The 27939-nt window shown below is 36.5% G+C and overlaps 1 protein-coding gene and 1 long non-coding RNA gene across 7 annotated transcripts in view; one reads left to right on the top strand and one right to left on the bottom strand.

Moving 5' to 3' along the window:
• Positions 1 to 325: 325 nt before the first annotated feature.
• Positions 326 to 26985, bottom strand: AP1S2 (adaptor related protein complex 1 sigma 2 subunit). Of its 6 annotated transcripts, XM_023532305.1 has the most exons (6): positions 26429 to 26446; positions 24466 to 24644; positions 18204 to 18312; positions 17464 to 17601; positions 2609 to 2617; positions 326 to 1828 (listed from the first exon to the last, which is right to left on the bottom strand). In XM_023532305.1, the coding sequence occupies exons 2-6, from the start codon at positions 24642 to 24644 to the stop codon at positions 1781 to 1783; spliced, it is 483 nt and encodes a 160-aa protein (XP_023388073.1). In that variant the 5' UTR covers positions 26429 to 26446; the 3' UTR covers positions 326 to 1780. The 6 variants fall into 6 exon arrangements, with proteins under 6 accessions (XP_023388073.1, XP_023388074.1, XP_011361280.1 ...); XM_023532306.1 differs by lacking the exon at positions 2609 to 2617 and having other exon boundaries at positions 26429 to 26444; XM_011362978.2 differs by lacking the exons at positions 326 to 1828; positions 2609 to 2617; positions 26429 to 26446 and adding exons at positions 4317 to 7206; positions 26795 to 26985.
• Positions 26986 to 27226: 241 nt separating this feature from the next.
• Positions 27227 to 27939, top strand: part of LOC111741658 — a 189171-nt gene continuing 188458 nt past the window's right edge. Inside the window, exon 1 of the long non-coding RNA XR_002781052.1 lies at positions 27227 to 27345. This is a non-coding gene — a long non-coding RNA (uncharacterized LOC111741658). The remainder of the gene's footprint in view (positions 27346 to 27939) is intronic.

Below are 27939 nucleotides of genomic sequence, written 5' to 3' on the forward strand. Positions count from 1 at the left end.
GTGTTGGAGGCTCTTTAAGTCTACAAGTAACTTTTTTCTTAGCGGACTAGCTAGCAACTTAATTTGATGACAGGTGTTGCCTCGTTCTTAAATATCCTCGTTTTAGTATGTAACATTTCCCATCTGCAGTTAATAGTTCCCGTAACTAAGCTTTGATTTGCTACTTACATGAGACAGTAGTTGGCACATATCAGTCGCTTTGGTGAGTGTGCTAGCACCTTCCAGTTCATGGGGGGTTGTGGGGGAGGTTTGCAGGTGATGCGTAATACCTTTGATTACCTGGAGTAATCTGAGTTGCTCATTCGGAAAGTAGAAGTCAAGTGCATCAAGGTTTTTAAGCGGCATTTATTGATTGAAAATGTGTGGATAAGCTCTTGGTAGCATGGAACCCACATTATTTTTGTAATGGGCTTGAAATATATGAAGACTCCTTAAATCTTCTGCCATTTATGTTGTGTGTGCTTTTAACAACCACATTCAAATGGAGGTGAATTTTCAACATTTTACAGAAAAAAAAAACCTTAAAAATTTTTCCTTCAGCAGCCCTCCATAGTTTGACAAACTTTTGGAAAGAGAGAAACACATTACAGTGGTGTACGGTGAGCATTTATTACAGTTAATTGGCAATGCGATAAGACTGCACACGTGGCCTGAATATTGGTCACAATCACAACAAAGCTTAATCCAGCCCAGCAGATACAAATGAAAGTGTAAACTGTGAAGACATATATGTAGAAGTATGTATAAAAGTGACGTTGAAACAGCTTTTAAAAATACAGGGCCCACTGATGCCATTTTACTTCATTCAGCTAGCACTTTCATATGGAAGGTGGTGGTTGTTTTTATTTTTATAAGATCTCTCATAACTAGGCAGTGCCGTGGAAGAGCAGGAAGCTGCCCTAAGGTTTGTAGCACTTCTAAGTGGAGGGCAGCCACAGGGGAGAGCAAAATAAATTTGGCTGTAACAAGCATCCCAGAAGGAATATTCGTGCTTTAAACGGCTTAGCCAACACTTGGTGAAGAGAGGAACACATTTTAGTCAGACGCTGTCATGAAGACATCCTGGGAAGTCAACATTTCCATTTGATTTGGGGACATCAGAAACAATCCAACTAAGTGACTAGATGATTATGGCCACAAAGAGTTTTATCTCAGGAATCAAATGTTCCTTCACCTTAAAAATAACATGCTCACGATTATGAAACAATCTCCGTTGACCCAGGTTTGGAATGCCTAAGAAATTATTTTTAGTGTAAAACAGCATAATTCCAATTTAGTCATATGTATATTCATTCCCTTTAAGGTATATAGTTTCCAATAAGGGTCTTTGGTATAAATTTCTTTTTGTTTCAACAGTTAAATTTTCATTCATTTGACACGTGATCTGTCAATTCCCTTTCTTCTCATATATACTGAAGTGCACACTAGTCTTTGGTTTCCTGTTTCCTTTGCCAAAGACTAAATAATAATAAATGTATATCGCCTGATTGTGTCATTTTCATATACATACATTATATTAAAACAGATCTATAAACCTTAAAATATCCAGATACCTTTTTCTACATGATTCTAATTCATATTTAAGTCCCTTAAGTCATCAACTGATTAACCAAAGTTCCCTTTAAAAAAAATTGTGTAGGCCTGAATGAAGCAGCTGAGCAAAACAGTAATTAATACTGACAAGACGTCATCTTACACCATTAGCTAACATGGACATGAAGGCAGTGACCATCTACAGTGTGTGAAAATGCCACAAGAAGTCGTCAACAAGGGAGGAGAGTTATGTCAGTCCAATTTCTTCAAGAACACTACGTGGGGTTTCGGCTTCCTGTGGAGGGAAATGTGAGACTCTGGTAAGCAGATCCAGGGTGGCTTCGGAATGTGAAACTGACACAGAAGGACAAGCAAGATTTGGAAAACACAAGCCATTCAGTGGTACGAGCACATTCTACTACTAAGAGACCACAGGGTATTTTCAGCATGCATTAAATACCTATTGATTACCTACCAGTGGGCTGGGTGGGCACCGTTGCTGTAACACGAAAAGCAGCCAAACCCACTAGCAATTTGAGAAAGCATTACTACCGAATTATCTACAGGAAAGGTAAGTTATCTTAGTGTTAAAATTCAAAACCTCCCCTAAACAAAAAGCAGGAAAACCCCCGAGTTCTCCCAATTCTCCACATAATTTTGTTTTCCATGCTTTTTGGGGGCTGTCACATGTATTTATAGAAATATCTTCCTCTGAGTTTTTACTCAGTGTTTGACGTTAACTGTCTCCAGCAGCTTCAGAAACTCACCTCCCCAGACCTCCCCAGGGCAACCAATGGCTTCGGTGGAGGAAACACAGAAATAATGCTCTGGGACAAAAGGCATTTTAGTCCTATGTTAACAACCAATACTCATTTTTAAACGTCAAAGGAAGACAAAGCGGGATATCTAGAAAAAAAAATTACTTAAAATTTTCCCATGGTAGCTGATTTTGCACATCACAATAAAAAAGACCAAGTAGGTCAAATTTCTGGTACTAATGGCAACAATTTTGTAATTATAAGGTACAGTATATTTTAATGGAGGAAAACATTTTTAGTATCCAATAACTACTTACTTTTGCATCCTGATTGTGGTACAGCACAAAACAAGGAAAAGGGAAATTATATTAAACCATAAATACAAAAAATATACATACATTAGGTTTAATTGTATGTAAAGCATGACATGGAATAATCTTAAATAACTTACTCTATGGTCTGTTTCCTTATTTGGAAAACAAGGATCATAGTACTTACCTTCACATGTAAAGATTAGGAAGATAAAGCTTTTAATGCCCGACTCAGAAAGTGCTCAAAAATCTGTTAGCTGATAAGAGTTACAGTTGAAATCCAAATGAACGTATTTAGCATTTAGTACTAAATGAAGTACTATAAACCAGCTCTCTCTATAAAGTTCATATGATGGATGACCTTTTAGTATGTTTCCGTATTGATGAAAAAAGGGTAAAAATCAGCTTGAGTGAAAAAGGTTATTTTTCATGAAGTATTCTTGCCAAAATGGAACCTCCAAAAAAAAAAAAAAAAAAAAGGCAATGGCAAGAGGGAGAAAAGAGCTGTTAAAAATGAAGAAACATCAACCAGATACGATGTGAGCCTGGTTTGGAACCTGGTTCTAACAAACTGATTTTAAAAATACATTTTTCAATTAGGCAAAATTGAACCAAAAAGAAGGTATTAGGAATTGCTGGTAATCTGGGGGTGCGGTACCTCTCTCTTAGGGATACATACTTTAGTGTGAAAGGTGAAAAGATAGGATGTCTAGGGCTTGCTCTGAAATACTGGGGCAAAATGGGGTGGCGGTGGTCGATGACGTTAGGATCAGGAGTAGCGAGTGATGGTTAGTTGAAGCTGAGTGATGTGCACATGAGAGTTCCCAGTACCAATCTATTTGCGTGTCTCAGCTTTCATGGCAGTTTTTAAAGAAAGTCCAATGGAAATGATGTAACCCAAGAGTGATGTAAGCCAATCTCTTTCACTCATGTTTAGCCTTAAACGTTAAATGTACTGAAAGACATCTGAATCACATGCATATTAAATGAAGCCACTTAAAAATAATCATTTCTATAAAATATCGTACAACCTGTAATGTATTAAAAGGATGCCTACATCGAGTTCTATACAGCTAATATTCTTAGCTTATCCGTGTAAAAATGTCCCTCACCCTATTCCCTGGTCAGATTTCTCTGATGTGCTCACTGACTGCAATCTTATATAGCATCTCTCGAAAAGAACCATGTTGCCAATCAAATATGCATTATTTAAAATATCTGTCCTTTCTAAAAGGCCTAATTTCAAAGAATCGTTTACACATTTTATTCCTTTGAGATTTGTACAAGTAGCACATTAGGTTTTTTTTCCCAATTGCGTTTACAATATAAAATGTAATTTGCACATGTTCACATTAAAATTGTAGCTCAAAATTTGCCAGAAAAACTATTACTAACAAGAGTCAAATTCACAGAAGCATAGAAAGTAAAATGGTGGTTACCAAGGGCTGAGGAGCAGGGGAAATGGGGAGTTGTTTATTGGGTATGGAGTTTCGGTTTTGCAAGATGAAAAAATTTCTGGAGACCTATCTGTTGCACAACAATGTAAAGATGATGCTTAATGTAGACTACTGAACTGAACACTGAAAAATGGTTAAGCTGGTAAATACTGTTATGTGTTTTTGACCATGATTTTAAAAAATTTCCTGGAAAAACTAAATGTCAAATACATTAACGAAAGGGATGGAGAAGAAAAAAGTCATTCACATGAGACAAAGTACATGCAATATTTTTATTTTAGACATGCAAGGAAAGCTGTTTCAGAATTTACTAATTTAAAGCAAGCAGCTGTATACAGGTAACAAAAGAAGCAACATCTTGTTACAGCTCAGCACACTGCATCCAAAGCAAACAGGCATGAGACAATGCATATTTATGCAGCATTAAAACCAGATAATAAATTGCAGGGCAGGGGGAGGCATGGAGGGAAAAAATGGAAATGAAAAACCAACGTTTCCCAATGCTTTCAATGTACAATGCTACCATTTCTCATTTGATAGCCCATCAAGGGGCTTCAAATGTAATGCAGTACAGCAAGAATGGTTAAGAATGGAAGAACTGATCTGCATACCTGCCTAACACATTTTTATAGGTCTTCTTTCAGTGGTAAACCAGTTTGACCATCTTTTGAATTTATTGTTTAATGACAGATTATTTAACTCAGGCTTTAAACTCTCTAGATATAAACAATGAATTATCTTTTCCTTTTATAATATATGTTGCATGTTTTATTAAAAGTATACACAATAATGATCAATATTAAAGGTTTTAAATTCAGAAATATAAAACCATAGTTAACAAATCATTAAGTATTTTAAAAGACAATATATTATAAAACCATAACTAGTAAAATATAAGTATTTAAACTAAGCATTAGAACTCTCACTATATAAATGCAGTATTAATACTTTGAAAGGGTTACTATTGAATAATAGATATTGCAGATGAGATTTTCTGACATAGCTTTCTAGATAGTTCTTACAGGGATTATGTGATATTATATAGCACAAATGCAATTCAATAAATATGGCATTACAAATTTCTTAAAAACCGAATGTTTTACCTTAAATATAACAGTACAGGTCTTACTTTCTTGTATTCCAAAATACACTTTTATGTGATACATTAGAACACATTAGCTCACATAGACTGTAATATAGTCACACTAAATATAGTTTTATTTTTTTCTTTAACATCTGAAGATCAAACTATACTATATATTATCGCACTGCTTATTTAGACCTAGCATTTCAGCTGTATTTTCTTTGGTAAACACTGTAACAATTGCTAGGTTTTCCTCTTACAGGATTATCAGGTGGTGCGCAGATGATAACATGGATGTGTTTAAGATGAAATATTACTCAAAACATTCACAGGTCATATTTTTTCAAGAAGAAATCAAACCAGCTGCAAGCAGGAATAAGCTATATCAAGATCATATATAGAATGAAAATGAAACAGAATAGAGGAATAGGAACAGGAAAAAAATTACAATTGTAAAAGGTATTGGTTCTGAAATGTTCTATTATTATTACACAAGATAATCACCAAGCTGAGGATATTTTCTTTCATAAGTATATCAGCTCTCTATTTCCTCTGTGAAATTCTGCACACACGATGAGGAGTCATTTAGTACACAGGGACATTAAAATATTCATGACGTGGCTACAAAAGAAATGCACATGTTCTTACACACAGTATACACGCTGACATAGACAATCAGATTTCTAGAATGTTTAGTGCACAGTAAACAAGCGAAACTTAAAATTTTTGTTTTTTGTTCTTTGGTTTATGGCTGAGTATTTAACTTCCGAACTGAACCGGGAGTTCAGATTCAACTTTTATTAACTTTACTGTGTATAATGATCGTCGAAACGACCTACATCCTACAGAATCGTAAAGCACTGTATTTACTGATAATACACGTCATCTGGTCAACAGAGTTAACTGAAAATTCAACTAGAATGCTCCCTTCTCCCACCAGTGTTCAAGTTCATCAGGATTTTACTACACGAAGTAAAGGAATTTAATCCCTTAATGAAAAATCGTTACATCCTAAGGTGACCATAAACTCTTCCACAGATCCTAAAGGAAAATCCCAAGAAAAAGGGGAAAGTAGTCACCTATTTAGTATTTAGTAAGTAGCAATGAAAGTTTTTAAACTGTTCTCTTAAGCTTAAAAAGAAATCCAAAGACTATGTCTCTGAGACTAAGGATATTACTTTTTAAATAATCCTTAAGATAGATTTTAAAGAACTCTCCAGATTTGTTAAGTGTCCAGAGATGGATTTCTAGGGACTCCAAGAACCCCCTGAAACTAGAGGCAAAATTATGTACTCATTTTCCTGAGGAACGGGCCCATAGCCCTTCAGACTCTCACAAAAGGGATTACATCCCCACCAAAAGGCTCGTGACTCAAAAGTTTTAAACCAGTTATTTGAGTGCTTTTAAAGTACCCTTATTTCAATATTTATTCAGCTTGACACTGAAATGGTAGGCTACACAGTCATGTAAACGATTCCAATAAAATATGTAACATCCCTTATATAATAACCATTCAATATAAAAGTATCTGAGGAGAAAAGCCAGTTAAACTTTAATCCTCGATAGTTCTTTAACAGTTTAAAGAGATAATTGCCTTTTTTCCCCCACTCAGAATATAGTGGAATGAAGCAGAAGTTAAAATAATATTAATAATAAATTGAACGCCCAAATGGTTCGTTTTCTTATACAAGCTCTCGTTTTCGTAGGGGAATTCTATATCTGTATCAATGGCATTAGTGAGTCACAGTATTTAATAATACTTTTTTGTCAATGAACCTCTTTCAATATTCCCTATGTAAAAAAATAAATGATGGATCATTACGAGAGCAAACTTCCATAAGAAAATATCAGTTAAATGAAATAATTGGGACTATTCTTTGGGATTTAATGTAATGAAACTTCAGATAACGCTAAAATATAAATTACAAACTTGACAAAATTATAGTTGCGAACTGAGTTATATATCCTACTACATTTTGTTGCATGTCAGTACTCCAGCACGTATTCTAGTATGCTTTCTTACACCCAATGAAACTCTTGCTGGGATATGCATTCTCTGTTTTCTGGAGAAAGAATAAGAAAAGTTTAAGTCTGTCAAAATACCTTTCATCTAAATAATACCAATTCTTTGAGTCTTTATATTATAGCTTTCAATCTTTTTTCTCTCTTAAATTTATAGCACACCATGTAAAAACCAACCATGGAGAGCTTATGTCCATTAAAAGAAAAAGTAGTTCCCCATATAGGGCTGAGTACACAGCCATTCCTCCCCAGAGGAGAGTTACAATGAAAGAGAACAAGTAATTCTTTAGGAAAACTTCTCAAAGGTGAAAGACCTTTTACTACATTTAGGAAAGGAAAGGGTTGATGAAAAACCAAACTATTCTTTATAGCCAATGATCCAGATTACTGTACTTAAGAAATTAGCATTCATCAATTGTGAAGAATAATCTTCATAGGGAGAAAACCCTCTTTATTGGGAAAACATCGTTCGAGAAGAAAAGAAAACGTAAAATGCACAAAAATAAATATTCTTTTACCACTAAGTTGCTATAACATGTTTTAAATAACTTCTCAGTTTTGACTGTTAGGGTCTGAAAAAGTTATGCTATAAATAAATGCCTTAATGACCACTTAACATTTAAGGTTGATTTTTAACTAAATGATAGATAATGCCCATAATTAACCAAGTTATTTTTTTCTCATATACAAAGAAACTATTATGATGGATTAAATATAACTCCAGTATTCCGGGTCCTCGTACCACCAGTACATTGTATGGGTCATAGAATAATTATATTAAGAATAGGAGAGAGTGAGAGTAAAGTCTGTCATAACACACAAGGGGCCCTGTGCAGAACTAGACCTACTACCTTCTACCCAGCAAGCTGAGTTTCTTAATACACTAAAACGTCAGTGATTTAGATTATGTGGGAATAAAACCAGAATGAAAATAGGGGGGGAAAAAAAAAAAGTTTAATCCAGTTGTGTTACACAAATACAAACCACAAGCTGCCCTTAGTACAGATTCTTTGGAGATCTATTTTTTGAATAAAGATTAGGCATTATTTTCTATCCGAAATGAGCCTTCGATCCTGGCCAATCCTTTTGCTCATCACTGATTTGCTCCCCATTAAGTCTATTCCGAACCCTTAACATTTTCAAGTTTTCTGCTTCCTCTCTTTTTCCCAGCAGCTCTCCACTAGAGCTTTTCAAAGCCAAGAAATGACAACATTCTCAATTTCGCTCACCCAACTAACGAGGAAAAAAATCTACCGCTTTACCTCATTATCTCCAAGACCAATGCTTTATTCCATTCAGACTCTCCCAATTGACTTTTTCTCTCTACTCTATTCCTATTTTCCATCACTGTCTGCATTAGCTCCTTCTCAATATACATGCATGTTCGACTTTCCTCCATACTAAGAATAATCTCCCTCACCCCACCACAAAAAGGACCAGATACAGTGGGAAATGTAGGATAACAAACAGCAGAGAAAAATTAAGTTACACCTGTTCTCAAAGCCACCTATGTTCGTTCCTAAGACAAACCCCATTACCTTAAAAATTCCCAGACATTCACCATACAAGGCTGATGACTCAAAGTAAAGCGACCTGAGAAAACTAATGGAAATTGGTAAGCTAGCAATTACCTGAAGGCTAATTTAGTCTTGAGATGAGAAATGCTTAAGTAAACTAGTGGTATTAGATCCAAAACTGAGAACCTAGTCTGATTTTCTAGTATACAATGTAGTCAGAGAAAATAATTTACATTTAATGAAAAATAAATATAGAAGTGTAAGTTGAAGTTAGAGCTCTACTCCAGTTTTTCTTGTAAAGGGGCTTCATTTATTCCTTGCACTATGAAGTAGTGTCTTTTGTCTTTCACGTTCTAGAATACAGTGGTCCTTTTGACTGCTCCTCACTAAATTCTCTGGCAAAGTCCTTACTGTCAACTCCAGAACCATATTCCTTGTGCTGAAGACCAAAGAGCCAGAGATTATCCAAACTAAGACCTAGTTTTAGCAATGAATACAAAGAAAAGAACTGAAAGCACTTTATAAGGTAACTTTTAGATGATAGGGCTCATGGTGTCACTCTTATTTCACAAGAAATTGTGAGGAACTAGGAAAGCTAAGTGATTTTTTTTTTTTTTTAACATTAAGTTAGCAATGAGCGGCAATAGCAATATGGTTGCTCCAGAAGGTTAGTATCTAAAATAGTCAGGAGCACACAAGTGCTTCACTTTATGGACTGAAACGTTCTTAGCAAATTCTATTCTAGTTTTGCCTAACTGAGCAACACAATGTATACTCCTCCATTCGCACAGCAGCACTTCGTCATTCTTTTAAAAAATTACAAATTAAGAACTCTACATAAAAATACTTATAAAATACGTGTTTGTTTTACACTTCTGAAAAAGAGGGGTACTCAGACATTTTCGGAGGTAATACCATTAAGTTACTGTGCTGCTCTAAAATCTTTTCTCACTTGATATACCTGGAGTATCTTCTCTATATCATTACACAGAAATCAATCTCATTTCTTTTATAGGTAACAGTTTCATGCACGGCCATACTGTAATTTCCTTAACCTATTTCCCACTGACAGATGTTTGTGTACGTTCCAATGGCTTGATATTATACTGAGCATGTGCCTTGGTGAATTTGTATATTTTTGTTGCATAAAACTCCTTGAAGTGCAACTCATGGGTCAAAGGTGTACATATTTAACCATTAATAGATATCACCAAAGTAATCCTCCAAAACGGAATATAAGTGCTCACAGCAGCAAACAAGAGGGTCACTCTCATCTTTGCCAATCCAAAAAACAAACCAAAAGGTCTAATCGATATTTTAATTTACACTCTTGGTAAAAGAACTATTTGTTTCTTTTTTCATCTGTGAATTATTTACTCGCATCTACTATCGTTCTTTTTAAATTGTGCTACTGATACTTCTATTATATTTGTTTTATAAATTTGTCTTAAAATGATGGGGATAACTTAACCACATCTTAATAAACCCTGTTCTAAAAACCCATTAGTGATAAATTACTTTCTCTGGCAGTTAATTGTACTTTTTAAATTAAAAAAGCAGAATAATTAGCAAATGTAACTTTTAGACTGTAAAGAAAGTTTTAAGCATACTTTAGGGTCATTGCATAATATTTGCCTTGATAGTCTATTTGGATTATAACTTGAAATGCCCTAAATTTAATCAGGATTTTCCAAACATAAAAGATTTCTTGGAATCACTGAATTTCAAATATTCGAACTCTAAATATCTTTACTAAGTAAATTATTTATGGCTAATTGGGTAGAACCCCCCCCCTCCTCCAAGTCTATATGCAATAAAAGTCTATATATGCAAAATTCTGGTCATTTAAACTAGTCCTCCTTTAAGAAATTACCAAATCTCTAAGGTGGATGGGGAAATGAGCAGAAAATTCAAAAGTTTTCTAACTGCCTGCAGGATATATTCAATTGTTTCCGGGTAAAAACTCAATTACCTTAACAGACATTAACAGACAGATTCCGTAATTGAGGAAATTAAATTACATAGTGACATCCCAAAAGCTTTGCTGTGGGTTAGGTGCTAAAGTCAACCATAGATTATCTCCCCAGGCACTGGTTATTGAGTAAAATTTCGGTGAATCAGAGGTGATTTTTATGGCTATTTACGTGCTCTCAAGCACATTTACCCTCCTTTCATAATTCTTTTTTTCTCTTTTTTCCCCTCCTACCTTTGATTCATTTCAGCTAGCCATTTTATACTCCAGACTATATATTACATTAAAAAGATGTAGCAATCTTTAATGTAAATGAAATCTATAAATGGAATCTTTACATATTCCATGTTAACTTACACCAAGATTGCTCTACCTCAGCACTACTGACACTTGAGGCAGGATCATTCCTTGTTCTGGGAGGGATGTCCTGGTCACTGCTGGATGTTTAGCGGGATCTTTGGTGGTCTTAACCTACTAGATACCAGTAGCTCCACCCCGCCAGCTGTGATAATCAAAACTGTGTCCAAACATTCCCAATGTCCCCTGGAGAGGCACAAATACTCCCCGACCCCAGTTGGAAACCACTGAGTTAATCTAATTGTCTCTGGTTGGTGCGTAAGATTATGTTCTACTGTGCTTTGCCTGTATTTGTTAATGTTTCTATAACTGGAATTTTTATTTTAAAAAAAAAAGGCAACAGAGGACACAATAAAAGAAAATAATGTGTCCATAGAGAAAAAAGAACTCAAATCCTGAAATTTTTCATAAAGTACATTTTAAAGAAAAAAAAAATCACTGACAGCTAGTAATATGCTCTCTGCAGGTCCTAATCCTAGGGCTCATGCAATCAATTTAGTAAGTAAAAATGAGCATTGAAAAGTGGAACAGAACAAAATGTGAGATTGCAAAAATAAGTAAGAGTATTACTTAACAAAAATGTTTTTGGTTTATGTGAATGTAACTATTGTGATATAAAAATGTATTTATTTCTGTGGGTTTTTGTCAAATACTTTTGAAAATCAGATTTACAGTTACTATTTTAAGTTATTCCAACGTTTCATTATTACGAATAGCCCAGAGTAGCAAGAGATGGTTTAAAATGAGTTAAAATCAAACAGCAGGAGGGAATTCTCCAAATTCTGAAAATCAGACAAATAAAAACAGCTCAAAAAAACACATAAATATACAGCAAAATGATTACAACCTGAAAACCAGTGACCAAAGATATTGCCCTGTTTCTTATTAAAAGTAAAGCGAAAGGCAACATTTGTTCTCTCTTCTGTTTTTTTTCTGTATCCTCCTTTCTGTATTTACCATTTTGAGCATTAATGTAACTAAACCTCACTTACCCAAAATTTGTTCTAGCAGACCCCAATCAAGCTTAACTATAAAAAATGAAAATATGCTGGCATAAAAGACTACAGCCTTGTCAACTTTTAACCCAATTTAAAAGAAAAAGATTTAGGCTTAAAGGTTTTTAACATAAACACTGGTAATTACAAAGGAATTACAGGAATTTGTCTAAGAGGGCTTATTTCAAAATGCTTTTTCCTGTTAAATAATACTATTGTATATATTTGAAAGCATCTGTTTTAAAACAATGTAAGTAATTCTTGAGTTTGACTACCATGCCTAAGTATTCTAAATTGGCAAGATTTTAATTTAAAAAATCCCCAAAACTTCATATTAAAAGGCATTAAATACTTCAAGTATTTATTTACTTAAAATAATTTTAAGTTACAAAAGATTTATTCACCTTTTCTCGAGTCTTACCTTTCCATTTTTATGCAGTCCAACAGACTTTTATAAATTAATAATTCCACAAAGATGTTGCATAGTATTAAGATATATCATGCAATCCCAGCACTAAAACAAATCAATTTTAGAAGCACTAATTCTTCAAAGAGCACCACCACTTTCTAGACGAGGCAGATCAACAACTGCAAATCCAGTAAAATTGTTCATAAAGTGGATCATCTCCAAGTAGAAGCAAATTCATGAGTGTAACGCTTGCTATTGGTACTTCATTTATTTTTCATTTCTCAGGTTACTTTAGTGAGAAACAATACCAACAGCAAACAAAGCTCAAAAGGAAACCCCCAACAAATTTCAAAAATGATGCTGTTAGTAGTTAGTATAAAAGAAAGGTTGACACATCTCAAAGCATCGATCAACACCATCATGCACCTACTGCTGAGGGTTAAAGCCCAGTATTTAACTATTTGATCTCCATGGATCAAGCAAGGACTTGCTATCATCTCACGTGCAACAGTCCATTTTATCCATGCCACAAAAATGGTAAATTTAGTAGTTACCAATAAATAAGTTGGGGGTCAAAGGGACTAAAGCCTTAGATGGCTCTTTATCATAAGATATCCTCAGACAAACCTCCCCATTCTTCATTCTGGCTCTATAAAATTAAGGAGCAGAGAAAAACTGTTAATTGCCTGACTTTACAAAGAAAATGAACTCTACATTTCCTTTGTCATTGTATGTATGTTTATAAAATAAATCCAACTGTACCACTCCCTGTCATACCCTCCCCCCTAAAAAATCTAACTTAAAATAGGTATTTAATTGGTGGTGGGGGAAAATGTTCCGAGTACCGCTATGAATGTCAATTTAGTAATCTCAGCATGTTGCACTTTAATAATTTAAGAATCAAGTTAAGTACCAGTGGCATGTTAAGGAAACATGTTTTAAATTCCAACCGTCAAACATTAAAGATTGGATAATGGACCAATTTTTCTGGGCTTTTTACCCCCAAATCTAATTATATATTCAAATAACCAAATACCAAAAGGAATTTGATTTCGGTCTAGAAATGTCAAAACTGAAACCCTTGTTTACCAAATCATTAAATAAAATAAAAAAGATATCTTTGCTATTTAATCACAATGTCTGATATTTTAGCAATTATTATTCAGGTATACATTTATGTTATAGTCCTTTTACTAACTATAATATGCTAATAAAAAATCTACTTTATCCATTGTCTGCCCTGTTTGCCTATAAAATGAAGGACTACCTAAACAAATTACATGATGTTTATACAACTTGATTAAAAGGCAAATTTTAAAGAAATTTTTCTTAAGAAAATTCTTAAAGGTAAAAATGTGTACTTCACAAATACAAAAAGGACTAAAATCAAAATCATTTTGTGATTTGCATATATCTTTAAGCCAACAGATATTTTCATTATAAATTCAAAGCCATCTTTGGTATTTAGAAATAATTAATTCAAGTAAAAGACCTGAAACCAAATAGAAAAATCACAGTACACTTAACCCTTGAACAACACAGTGTGGGGTACTGACACCGTGCAGTTGAAAAACCAAGTATAACTTCTGACCCCCTCAAAATTTAATTTGTCCCTCAGTATCCTCAAGGGATTGGTTCCAAGACCCCTTGCAGATACCAAAATTCGAGAATGCTCAAGTTCTCTATATAAAACAGTGTAGATTAATGCGTACAGTCAGCCCTCCGCATGCACTGACTTCCAACAACAGCAGATCGAAAAAAATATGGGCATTTATTGAAAAATTCCGAGTGTAAGTAGATGTGCACAGTTCAAACCCATGTTGTTCAAGGGGCAACTGTACTTGAAAAACTAGATAAAAATCAAATAATTAGGACTTTCACAAATTTAAGGTTGCATTTAGATAAGCATTTTTACAGCTATACTTAAAATTTTGTGAGCAAAATAATTTTGTGACACAGACTGAGTGAATCCTATATCCCGAATTATAAGACCAAAAAAGCTACTGTAGAGCCAGGTGTTTTGATAAATCCAACAGGAACTGGATTTTAAAATATATCTATATAACCAACTTTAAAATTCCACTACTGATAATTTGGACAATGAAAATTTCCAGTTAAAAAAATAAAGATGGCACCAGCCTTAGGAAACTACATTGTTCAATGCAGGAAAACCTCCACGAGAATGATGAATTTTCTTACTATATTACTGAGAAACACAAAAGCTCGTATCTAAAACAGAATGTTTAAAATATACATACCAAGACAATATACGACAGAGCACAGCAGTTAAGATTTTACACAGCTCTGGAGTCTCGATCTGGGTCTGGAATCCTGGTTTTGCCAAATGCTACCTAGGACCAGTCACTGGAACCTCACCAAGCCCCTACTTCATTTGTTAAACAGGCTCTCCTGACTCTTAGGGCATCCTGAGGATTAGCATAGGATGCCTCATATCTAAGTGCTCAATGAGCATGAGCTATCATCAAAGTTTTTTGTTGTCATGGTGTCCAACAAAAACTTTTTTTTAGCTGCTTGCAGAATGCTTTCTCTCATCTTATTACACCATCTATTATATGAACAAAATACTTAAATATTCCCCCAGAGATGTAAACACATATCAACATATGAATGAATCCATTTTAGGAAACAAGCACCTTGTCATCCCTAGATTTCTTACGACAGTGTGTTGGTGAATAACCTGAGTAACGAGTTACCCTGTTAACATGAAGCCTTACTATCCCATACGGACTGTAGCTTGGCTTCATAAAGGCCTTAACCTGCAATGTATTATAACTCATTCAAAATTCAGAATGGACTAGCCACCTTCTGCCTTCTCAAGACCTGAATGGCTAAATGATATGAAAAATTGTTCGTTCATACCACTGAATAGAAAATGTCTTAATGTACTATCACTTTGGTTTATGTACAAAACAACGTAAAGGTAGTAGCAGATGAGAGATAGTGCCAAAGCTCTCTTCTAAAGACTAGGAACTAATTAACAGCAGTCAATTTTTTTAACTAGTGTGAGACGGGAGAATTTTACATGGGACCATAGACATCCTGTGATCCTCTCTCCATTTCTACTTTCCCCAATTAAAGATATAAAAATACTACTTTAAAAAGGGAGACATTACTTACTATTAAAAACTTCAATAGGGGAGATATACTCCCCTCCACACGCAAATAAATGTGGACCTGTAATAACTTTTTTACCTCCTAGTACATTAAATACAATATATGCCACAAAGTAAACTTAGCATATCTGTCATATTGTCAAGTCCAGCAATCTCCCAGTAGAGTTTAAAAGACAATCCAGACACAAGGAGATATTAGTACTCACCAGAAAAAAACATTAAAATTAAAAGCTGAACTTCAGTCAGTAACTTTAATCAAGAAATGATGAACAACTTGGAGGAAATACTGGGATCTTACAGAATAGTCCACAATAATGAAATATAAAACTGATGAAGGGAAGTGACAAATATGAAAAATTCCCAATTCCTGATCCCAGTTTTGACCTAATTTTTAGAAAAGTCTGATTAGTAAACAGCAAACTAAGGAGGTGCTCGCTTTAAAATCAATTTTGTAAGAGTAGACTATGAGCTTGTAGTTAACATATCTGATGTTAAAAAAATTCTCCCCAGTGACATGTGTGCAATCAATAAACAACCACGGCTAACTGTACACACATGGAAAAGGGGCTGTGCTCATCTCACTACTGAACAGTAAATGGAATCAGGGCAGCCAACAAAATCTTTCACTTTTGTAAGCACCTTAACCACTGTCTTGGTAATTCAAGACCATTAAATGTACAATGCATTGTCTCATATTTAATATGTCTGTATGTCCCAGATGATGTCATCTCAAATGAACAATCCCCACAACTGTCCCAGGCAGTGACTGAAGCACAGGGATTCTGAAGAGCCCCCCCTCTCCCTGAAGAGGCCAACAATTAAGTTATAAAGGAGAAAAAGATCTACTTTTCTTCTCTTAGTTCACATTTCTGTTATAACAGAAATGCTAAAAAAAAAAAAAAAAAGGATTTAAACACAACAAATAAACAAAACAGAAAAAGATAAAGCTTTCTTTAATAAAAGAGTCAATTACCTTAATGAAAACATACTATATTTTTCATATTGACTACTCCATTCTTCTCATGCTATAAACTTTCTGTTTGATTAAAGCCACAATTATTGCTAAAGCATAATTCGACTTGGTACCTGAATTAAGGTTATCATTAAGTTTTCAGAAAAAGGGAGCCTTAGCTAAGAAATTTTAAACTTCAGAAATTAAAGGTATAGAAGCATCAGAGATACAATTAACCCAGAAATATAGAAATTAGAAAGGGAAGGAGGTTTATTGATGGCTCTGGTGATATCAAGGCAAGATAAGAATGTAGTCACTGGACAGAACATGGTTTGCTATCTAAGAAGAGCTAAGATAAGTACAAATACTTTTTAGTTTTCCTAACACAAAACTAGAGTTCAATTATATATATATATATGTATGTGTATATATATATATACACATATATATATATGTATATGTATATATAAAGTGCAATCATAACACTATCATTTGCTTGGCTACATCTGCACTTAATGGACATGAGGTGAAAATATGAATCAATTTGGAATGAAAATGCCATAATCTCAGTCAACTCCTAATTATCTATCTATCTATGTTAATGAGAAAAGGGATTATCTTAAGTAATTGAGAACAACGAATGGAGAGTTCTCAAATTACTGTTACTTTTGATGAATCTTTTCCCTTTTTCGAGGAGTCCATCCTCTAAAGGTATAGACTCTAGTGTTTTGGGGTCCAAGATGGGCCATCAAAACGGCAGACCATCTTCAAGTAAACAATCCATCCATAGATAACTGAGTTGACGTGACTGACACATATTCCAATGAATAAACTGCACATGGACAGTACATGCCAAGCATGCTTCAGAGTAATTTCTGAAACTAAGAATAAGGGAAGATAACTAACACTCCCTGGCAAGAGCAAAACATGCTAGTGTCTCGTCAAGAGAACGAGTAGCTTACCTCCTGCAGGAGATCGGCCTGCTCAATTGCTTTAAGCACATTTTTCTTGGATGTTTCCTGAACTTCTCCTCCCAAAAGAAACTCATCCAAAATAAAATAAGCCTTCTCAAAATTAAAGATGATATCAAGTTCACACACCTGAAAAGCAAAATAAAGAAATAATAATGTTAAGACTGAAGAAAGCAAAAGATACTTAGCTATTATCAGGTAGTAAACGAAACCTAACTAGAGTGAATCCATCTTAATTCTTTCTGAAAATGGCGATCTCTCTAACTAAGCTTCATTGGTTTAGTCAGCTTAATTTTCAGATCTCAAGTACTTGAAAACACAATGCCTACAAGCTAAGTAAGACCAAACTCTGCAAACTCCCAATACGGGCAACTTTTCTACTCATAAAAACTGATCTTTTAAACTACATATTTCCTGGGTAGATAATGTGATTATGACCGCTAACCAAATCTACACTCTACACTAAGCACTCCCAGAATATTAATCTTTGCAGTTAGACTACTTTCTACTTCACTATTTTAAACTTCACTCTCACCAGCATAATTAAATGAGTATGTCTGTGGGGTCAAGCAATTCTGGCAATTCACTGACTAGGCACACTGACAAGTAAGAGTCATTATTCCTTCCCTCTCCCGCAGTCAGAACCCCCAAGACAATCAAATAATAAACTTCTTATAAAAATTATTTTAAAAACTACGGTGTTCAATTCCCTAAAACAAAATATTACTCACACTGCCAAAATACTTGTCAAGTAATTCCACGTAACGATGAATTATTTCCAGGGTAATTAGTTCATTGTCCTGGTCCTCAATAGCACAGCAAAAATAGAGACTAGCATATCTGTGACAAAAAAACAAATGTGAAAAAGATTTTACCCTACAATCATAGTTCCTAAATGTATTTTCATATCCTATTGTGAAAGACCCCACGTGTAGTTTACTTCCTCTTTTACAACAGTACAGATTATTTTTCTCCTAGATTACAAAATAAATGCGTAAGAAAGAGAAAGTTTGAAAAGTATAGGCAAGCGAAAAAGAAAATCACTCAATCACACCATCTAGAAAAAGGAACCATTTTGCTCTTCTTCCCTTTAGGCTCCTTTCTATGTAGATTCTGAAACATAGCTGACCCAGGTTGTTCTGAGGTTCACTTAATTAAAACAAAATGCACTGCATGACTAATTCAAACTACAAATAAACAGAGAAGAAAATAAACTCTCCAATTGAAGGACTTATTGAAGATATTGTCAACGTAAAGTCAATGTTCTGGAACGTTTTATTGAAGTGTAATACACACACAGAGGAGAACACAAGTCATAAATGAGTTTTCAAAGTGAACCCACCTACCAGCACTTGTCTTAAGAAATAGATTACTGAACTTCTGAAACCCCTCTCCTAGCCTCTCCAGGTCACAACCTCCCACTCCCAAGGGTAACTACTATTTTGACTTCTAACAACATAGAATTAAAAAAAAAAAAAAAGAAAAAGAAAAGAAAAGGTTTCTAGGGTTGCGGAATAAGCCTCGGCAAAGAACAACGGTTCTAAGTTACTACAGAAGTTAGAGTAAGAGAACACGGGAAACAGAGACTTGTCCTCAAATTTTCCAAGTTCAACCCTGCTGAACTGAAAGCTTAGGTTATTCACCTTTGAAGAAGGAATAAGGTTGGAAAACTCATATTCTCCTCCGAATTAGAATTCCAACACAAGGTTACACTTAACTCAAGAAAGCCAAAACTTACTTATACACAATCTTCGGGGTATAGCAAATGATGACCAAGTCTTTTGTGGAGGATTAAAAGAGAATTTTCACATGGTTGAGCGTATTTAAGGCTTTTGAAAAGAAACAAAATAAAAACCTAAGATATTCTAAACAAATTTCAGTTCAGATTGTAATTTTCACTGAAGAGCATTTAAGTGATTTTTGGAAAACACAATAGGCAATCACTGCTCACGGCATTAATGTAAAATAATATACAAAGCAATAGTGCTCATAAAATAATGTTCATAGCATTAATGTAAAATATACAAATGCACACAATCTCAGTTTTGGAATTCAATAAATTCATGCTCTTCAGTATAACTAGTATTTATATAACAGTCGACTAATTTCAATATTATCAAAAACTTTTCATCTTATTTGATCTTTCTAACAGCAAACATCATCGTCGCTGATTATGGAAGGGGAAAACAAAAAACAAAAAACTAAGACCTAAGTATACAGGGCCTGCCAAGTGGTTGCACTGGGACAAGAAATCTGATCTTCAGACCTTAACTTGAGACACTTTTTCATCTTCCACCACCGAGCCCTTGTCATACACAGCATGATTTTGGCCATACCCATTCTACCTGACTTCTACAGTAAGTTATTTAAAAAGGTAGGTCTCCTGCAGTCTTGGAGAAGCATCTGAATGCATTCATTTATTATCATGAAGGACATAACAGGGCACCACCTCCAACTTCAACAAAGGGCTTCCTCTCTTTCCCAGCACTACCCTATGTTTTTATCTGTTTAGAAGGCAACAGAATATTACAAGTCTCCATCCTCCCTAATGCATGCTCATCAAACAGAGTTCTAGATTTGGAGAAATTGATACAAGTGATTATGTAAGGTTCCTTGAACTAAGAAAACTAAAGATTAACGGGACTGACGTTAAAACGGTAGATAAAAACCAGACATGACTAGCTAACATGAACAAAATGCTAAATAATTCCATTACTAATAATCAGTTTGGGGTAAAATTCCTTTTAATTTCAAGATTTCTTCAATGCTACTGTTAGGCAATCTAATGCTTGCACCAACCTTGCTCCCTACCCATGGTACTGCCTCTTCACTTACAAATAAACAGCACTTAAACACTAGCCAAAGGTCCTAAATTGAATAAATTATTTGGAAATAACTGATTATCACCAGGACTGATGTATCTAAGTACCAACCAGTAATAATAATAATAAAAACCTGCAACAAAAGAGCCATCAAATTAAATGAATTTTTTATTGTAGGTGAACATCTAGTTATTCAGGATTATGAGAAGGCACCTTTCCGGAAGCTTAGGAAGGAAACGAAAGCGTAATAACAACTGGTAGTATTCACTGAGCCCTCACTGAGTGAGGTACTAAATGTTAGCCACGGCTTTTGCATATCTCACCATTTTTAATCTTCACAACATGACTTCTAGAGAGATACCATTGCTCACATTTGTAGAAGACCCAGGCTTAACTGAGCAACCTCCCCAAAAATAGCAATGTGACTCCAGAGCCCAAGTTTTATATTAAAAACTATAACCAGCAACTGTATTAAATAATCTTGCACCTGGCAAAAATTAAAACATTCAAAGCAGTATTTAAACTGCTTTGAAGAGGGAGACATCAAAATTGTTATACTGATTTACTAAAAGATTACCAAGAGAACCTGAAGTACTATTTTTAGAACCAAATTATTTTTAAAAATTCAATAATGAGCTCGTTTTGTTCTTAGTACATATTTGTAAGTCTAAATCTAAAGTAAAATTAATAGACTAGTAAGAAAGGTATGTTTGGTTATTTTTAGCAGAGTGGATTAAGGCTTACTCTAATTACTGGCACTCGGAGAACATCTGAAAGTGCCTATTCTTATATTCAAAACCCATGACTTCTCCGCAGTCAGCTAAATATCAGCTGACTGTGGGTGAATGTAACTAAGCAGTTCTCAATACCCACTGGTATGTCATTAAAAATTCTTTTGTTAGTAAAGAAAATCAATACAGTACTCTTTGACAAATTCTCAAGTTAGTAAAATTTGGAGACGTGTGTATTTTTTTAATTTTAAGTCTTTAATCCAGTGCCTCTTCCATAACATGCTGCACAAAATAGAAATTAAAAAAAAAAAAAAAGTTTTCTGTATTCATAGGATTGTCAAGAGCATTTATTTTAGAGATGAGGAAACAGGCCACATGACTTTTCCAAAGTCACAAAACTAGCTAGTTAGTGGTATAAACAAAATAAAACTCAAGACCCCAGATTTTCAATTTTTTTCAGCTACATTATTTTATCTTGGGTCCCTTCCCAAGACTCCCTCCCAAGAGGGAGAATTATTATGCAAAATACTCAGGATGGAGAAAGTGGATGAGATAACCTGAGGAAGGAAGACATAAAGATTACTTGCTGATCTAAACAGGGAAAAGTGCTAGCTCAAAATTTCTCAGGAGCTAAGCAGTAATTCTTTAGGTCTTCTCTTCCAGCTGGACTAGGGAAAAATAATCACCTGTTTATATCAACAGAAAATATGTCTTTAAGTACAATAGATGACCTTTTCAGTATGAAATGGGGGAGGATGCATAGAAAAACTGATTATAAATTCTAACTTTTGTATGTTATTTTTATCTCAATAAAGCTTTTTTTTTTTTTTTAAATGCACCTTTTATTTATAGGAGCCTGATGCAAGTATCGGAGTCAGGTTAGATTGCCCTTTATAGCCTTTTAAAGAAAAAGCGGTGGTCCAATATGGGTGGGTTGAATGCTGTGGGCAGGAACACTAACTAGTGCTTTCTTTCTTTTCGTTTAATAGGCCATTTCCTTCCGCTGCAGAAATCCTGATTTGTGGGATTGATTCCTTTGCTGGTATTTTCCTCCTCCACATGGGGGACTCCTTCCCCTATCTAGAAATAAGCTTAAGTCTCTCACTTCTTTTTTGAACCCTGTCCCCAACTCCTGTCTATGGGTGGTCATCATGCCTTCTGTCTTTCAGAGCAAAACTCCCCCCAAAAGTCTACATTTGCTATTTAAATGTCTCCACCTCTTCACACTTTACCCCATTTCTTTGAGAGTTCTGTCTCTACTATTCCACTGAAAATGTCCCGACAAAGGGCATTTTATGAAATGCTCACTATAAAATCTAGCAGATTATTTCTTCACTTTAATTGAACTTAATGCAACATTTGGCAGTGGTAACGTGATGTTTGAAACTTTCTCTTCTTCTCTGACAGTACTAATCCTATACTTACCCTCCCCTCCCTCTTTGCCTGCAGCTGGAATGTTGGCGATCTAACACTTTATGCCTAATTTTCCCCTAGACTTCCATGCCTATGCCGGTCCCAAGAAAATGAGGCATCTCAAAGTCAACTTGTCTACTAGTTCAGCACTAACCCAGTCAACAGAGAGAGAAATGTGGTTTCCCTCCACTCCTCCACTTCTTTCACTGCCGTCCCCCCACCCCCAGCAGTGACCAACTCTTAAAAAACTTACCTGGGTAACAGCTCTTTCAGCTCTTTCCACCTGCTGAGCCCACAGCAAGGTCTTCCTTCAGGAATTCATTATAGTGCCTGCAATCTCCTAACAGATCCCTCAGGTGCCAGTCACAGCCCTTCCCCCACCCATTCTCCAATTACCAGGACCTGTTAAAAAAGGCAAGTCTGCTTTTTCACCCCTGTTTAAAATCTTTGCCTCCAAGATTAAGATTCGAGTCCTAGCCAGTCACTAACTAGCATACGACCTTGGACAAGTCACTTCTCCCAAGTTCTCCAGTTTTTTGTTTTAAATAAAATTGACATTTGATCAACAGAGGCAATTTTCAAACTCCGGAACCACCTTCTAGGCAGAGGGTAGAGGTCCTGTAAGTAGGGGTACAGGCAGGATTCCAGTCTTGATTTCACAAGGGCAGCTTCACTTCCACTTGTTTTATTTAAGGTTCTATTCTTAGGGCAAAAAGCTTTAAAAAAAAAAAAATTTAAAAAAACTAGCCCGACACAGTGCCTTAAACATAGAAGGCTTTAATACATGATTGTTGAATAAATAAATGATGAGTATAAGAACCAGGAAAAAAAGTAAAAAATAAATCATTTGAAAAGTAATGTTATATACCAATTTTACCTCAAAAAAAAAAAAAAATCACTTGACTAGGTTATTCTGACAACTCCTAGCCCTAAAATACTAGGATTTTTCTAAACAAAACCAAATACTGGATACAAAATCACCCAAAGATTACTAAATTCATTCTACTGTAAAGAAGAGTTTATGGGATTTAAAATTTTCTCTATGTCCTATAATCTCATTACTTCTTCTGCCATCTCCCCCACAAAAAACTCCATCTATACTTGGAGTTTTATCCTCTTGATAAGCTTGTACTGTTAGTTTCCCTGCACATCCCCCAGAGAATTTTTTATGCAGAAACCCTCATATCTTAAATACAGTAAATTATTTATAAAAAGGAACAAAAATGGGGAAGAAACAAAGTAATCATTTTTCTTTTAACCCGATTAGAACAATCTTGAGAAATTTATTTTAAGGTATTAAAAGTTTCAGATACTAGTAAAGATATACAGCATTTTTTAAAAAGTTCAATGTTCAAAGCCAATCTATGAGTCACTTTGCAACATCAAAAATTTTTAAATCTATTCTTGGCAAAGTTATCTATCAGACCTGATCACACCTCCAGCACAGCAACAAGTATACTTTAATTTAATAAACATTACTAGCAAAGAGATCCTGTATATACACAATATTTTAAAACCTCTATGTGACCGAAACGGTCTATGTATCCAAAGAGTGTTTATAAGTGAGTAAGATTCTAAAAGTCAGACAAAAGGCATGTCAATTATCAGCTATTATTTTACAGATTTGGTGGGAGATGGTGGGGGAAATGCTTATTTAAACTCAGAGAATTACTCACACAATTTAAAAAATACTGATCCTGTTTTTTTCCCTTGCAAAGGAATGAATTATTAAATTTTTCTAAAAAGATGATTGAGCATAATCATTTATGCCTTTAATAACATAATTAGTTTTAAAATAACCTCCCTGCTTTTATCATTTTAAAAGAACAGTTATTTAAAAAATATAATTGGGTAATCAATTAAAAGAAGGGTTATTTTAAAAATACAAACCTTTAACTTAAAACCTTTTTCATCTAAATATTTCTTAATCATTATTTATAAGTGTCATCTCTCAAAAGCCTGCAATTTCCATATTACCAATGATGGAACATTTGCTATTTTGCCTTTCGGAGAAATAAAAATTATACCTCTTGTAAACAATCTTCAGATCTCGCCACTCAAGAAAGCTGCACATTTTAGGTTTCCGTGCTAAAACGGTTTGAACAAGTTCTCTTGTGATCTTTTTCTTCTCTTTGTCTGATAGTGGGACATACCATTTCTGCAGTCGGAGCTTTCCCTGACGACTAAAAAGCAACATAAACTGCATCTGTTAAGATAAACAGAATCAAAATTACATGCAAGACTTTGATTCAATAAAGTTAAGATTAAGATAACATATTTTATAGAGAAGCTTTGAGAGACCCGGCTTTTAACTGACAAATGATTAGCAGCCATCAATATTTCCATGGCAGTTAAAGCAGGAGGCAATTCCTGTAGAAAAATCTTCCTACCAGATGCAAATCTCCCCACCCCACCCTGTTCCACGTAAGTTTGGAGTCTGTAGAACAAAAAGAAAAACAGGCATTAAGTTGGAGTGAAAATTTTGAGGAAAAAGAGAGATAACTTCTGCAATTTAAGAAACTATTGTATACTTGTGCTATATTCCACACTATATGCATCAAAAGAGAACTGTTGACATCAATTGGTTTAGGTACGTTTGAAGGAAACAGGAGACCTGCTATTTTTCACCCTGAGGCTGTTCTAGTTCCAGGATGAATTACTTATAACCAGACTGTCATCACTTAGAATGCCCTCTTCAGTTTATGCTTACATATTATAAGAAACAAAAGATCTAAAATATCAACCCAAAAAAGATCCCGTAAATGAACATTTTTCTAAATAAAAGCTTAATTTTTAAGTATCTCATCTCACTTTTTAAAAATTCCAACATATATATTCACACAATAAAGAAGTAGTAATGTAAAATAATGGAAGAGAATATAAACCTTTAAAAAGCCAAAATAAGAGTTATATACATTCAGAGACAGTACATGAAACACTTCAAAGTTTTTAAAAAAGCATTTACAGATGGAGTGGATGCTGAATTCTAGTGTATATCATACTTAAACTATTTTATATATATTTGGAATCTACAAATCTGTCGATTAGTCTACATGCTTAATTTTTAAGAAAAGCTTCTTGTATCTTGTAATTCAACTGGTCTTCTCAAAAGCAGACAGATAAGCACTGTTCCTATAAAAGTAATTTAAAGGTAGAATTCAGGCAGGTATCTTTTTTTTTCTTTTAACTATTGTTAAGTTCTTCTAACTGTGTTACTACATAAAAGATTCCGGCCTGATTCTTAATATTCACCACACCATCTTGAATTTGAACATGGGGTGGGAGAATTTACACAACCCATTTAGAATAAAATGAGCCCTAAATTTCGTTAAGAAATTATTGCCCCTTTTTGTATTAATCCAAACAGGCATCGGCAAGATACTTAAAATTTATGATGCGGCATTTTAACTTTATTCAAGTTAAAACTGGCTTATTACACCACACTTAAAACGCTTCACTGGCACAAAATTAACGAACAATATTCGTGATATCAAAGTGCCTCCCATACATGTCCTGTTCAGATAGCGGCATTCGAGGAGGACAGCAAGTAAAGCATCAACTGGACAACGTTTCACGGAAGCCCGTTATCAGAACTTGGAAAAGATTAGCTCCGTATTCCAGGATCTTGGTGACCAGGCGGGCTGGGGGGGTTTGCTTTCGAAAGGAGCACGGGCTTCAATTCAAGGCTGTCTGTGCGGCAGGGTCCTGAATCCTCCACTACCAGCACTTTATAGGACGATTAAATAATTCACTCTTTAAAATAATGTGCTAACATGGGACGACAGCCGCTTGCAAGGAACAAGTATTCCTTGCCTCTGGTTAAAAACCAATGCTCTGATTCTGCCGCAAATCACAGGGCACCTCAATTCCTCGAGATCGGTATTAAAAACAATGGGCTCGGCCGCGGAGCGGGCTCGGGGCCAGCGTTCCTCGGTCCAGCCGTCTCCGATGCCTCCCCGCCACCCCACGGGGACGCACTCCATCACTGACCGAGCCCCGGCGAGGTGCCGAGAAAAAGAGCGGGGCAGACAATGGCATCCGCCGCCGCGCAGGGGGCGCCAAGGGTCTTCGGCCGCCGCCGCCCCCGGCTGCGGGCCCCTCTCGAAAATGCCCCGCAAAACTTGAAGGGATTCCCGAACCACAGGTGCCGCGGGGCCGCCGCGGCGTCCGAGACGGCCCCCGCAACCCGGGGTGAGGAAGCCGAGAGAAGTGAGTTGCCGGGCGCCGCGCCCCAGGGGCGGGCCGGTCGGACTCAGGGTGGGGTCGCCGGGGCGCGTGCGGGGCGCCTAGGGGCGCGCCCAACCCTCCCACCCCGCTCCCCGTTCTCGGCACCCCAGTTCGACCCCCGGGACTTACGGCGGCCGCGGGCCGCGGGCGCGGCGAGACTCGGCCGGTAGCCGCGGCGGAGGCTGAGGCTGAGGCTGAAGCCGAGGCTGAGGCTGAGGCTGAGGCTGAGGCTGAGGGGAAGCCCCTGTCGCTGAGCGGAGGAAGAGAAGCCGTGTTGCTTGTGGGGAGGGGACCTGGTTAACGGAGGGAAGGCTTAGGCTGCGAGGGGAGGGCGAGCCGACAAGACCCCGCCCCGGGGGCCGGACGAGGGAGGAGCTGGGGTTGCGGCGACGGGAGGGGCGGGCTGGGCGACGCGCGGGAAGCAGCTCGGCAGTCGCCAACGGCCGCAGAGGCAGCACAGCTAACCTCACAATCCAAGAAAGCCGATTGGCTGCGTCTCTACGGGGGGGAGGGTCTGGACCGGAAGCCAGGCCACGTGACCCGGAAGCGGCATCTGCAGGGGCTGGTGCGCCTGCGCACTCCTGCGTGTGCCTTCGGGACGCGCGCGGGCGGTTTCCTCGGCTATTCGGTGGCGCGAAGATAGGGTTCCGCGGCGCCTTTTGTCGACCCCGCCGTGTCGGGTAGGGAAGGTCTGGACCGCGAAGAGCCGAGTTCGAGCTCTAGTAACTCTCCGTGCCCCAAGAGGGTGGGACGGGGAGGCGTGACGGTCGGTGACCATGGTGAGGGGTGACGCATGCTGCGACCCTGGGGAAAACAAGTCAGCTCCGTCGCGGAGCTCGTGCTTGCTTTCAGAGGGCCTTTTGCAATCATTCTGGCTCAAAACTATCCGGAATCCGGCCCCTCCTTCCTATCGTACTGCTACATTCCTAAACACCTTTTACCTCAAGCTGTACAATTAATTGCTCTTCCCTGGGCTTGCCTCGCCCATCAGTGCTGTGGACCTGATGACTTACTGTCGGTTCCCTGCCGGAAAGCCCAGACAGCACCTCATCCTCGCGATTCCCGCTTCCTTCACACGGAGACGCGCCCCCACAGCCGCCTGGATTCCACTTTAGCCTTGCAGACCACTTGCTCTGCCTGGCATTCCCTTCCTCTCAAATGTCCCATCTCCTATGAAGCCTCAACTTCAAACCCTGTAAGAACGAATCCCCCTTTCACTCACATGCCCATCGGCATCTGTTCAACGCATCTTGAATTTTATTCATTTCCCATCC

The sequence above is a fragment of the Pteropus vampyrus genome, unplaced genomic scaffold (genome assembly GCF_000151845.1).
Source record: "Pteropus vampyrus isolate Shadow unplaced genomic scaffold, Pvam_2.0 Scaffold81, whole genome shotgun sequence".
NCBI classification, from domain to species: Eukaryota; Metazoa; Chordata; class Mammalia; order Chiroptera; family Pteropodidae; genus Pteropus; species Pteropus vampyrus.

Bases quoted from the DNA above. Each gene is read 5' to 3' on its own strand.
- AP1S2 (XM_023532305.1), bottom strand. From the start codon at position 24,644: ATGCAGTTTATGTTGCTTTTTAGTCGTCAGGGAAAGCTCCGACTGCAG. The intron at 18,313-24,465 runs GTATAATTTTTA...TTTTTGTCACAG, and splicing joins CTGAAGATTGTTTACAAGAG to ATATGCTAGTCTCTATTTTT. The intron at 17,602-18,203 runs GTGAGTAATATT...TTTGCTTTTCAG, and splicing joins TTGACAAGTATTTTGGCAGT to GTGTGTGAACTTGATATCAT.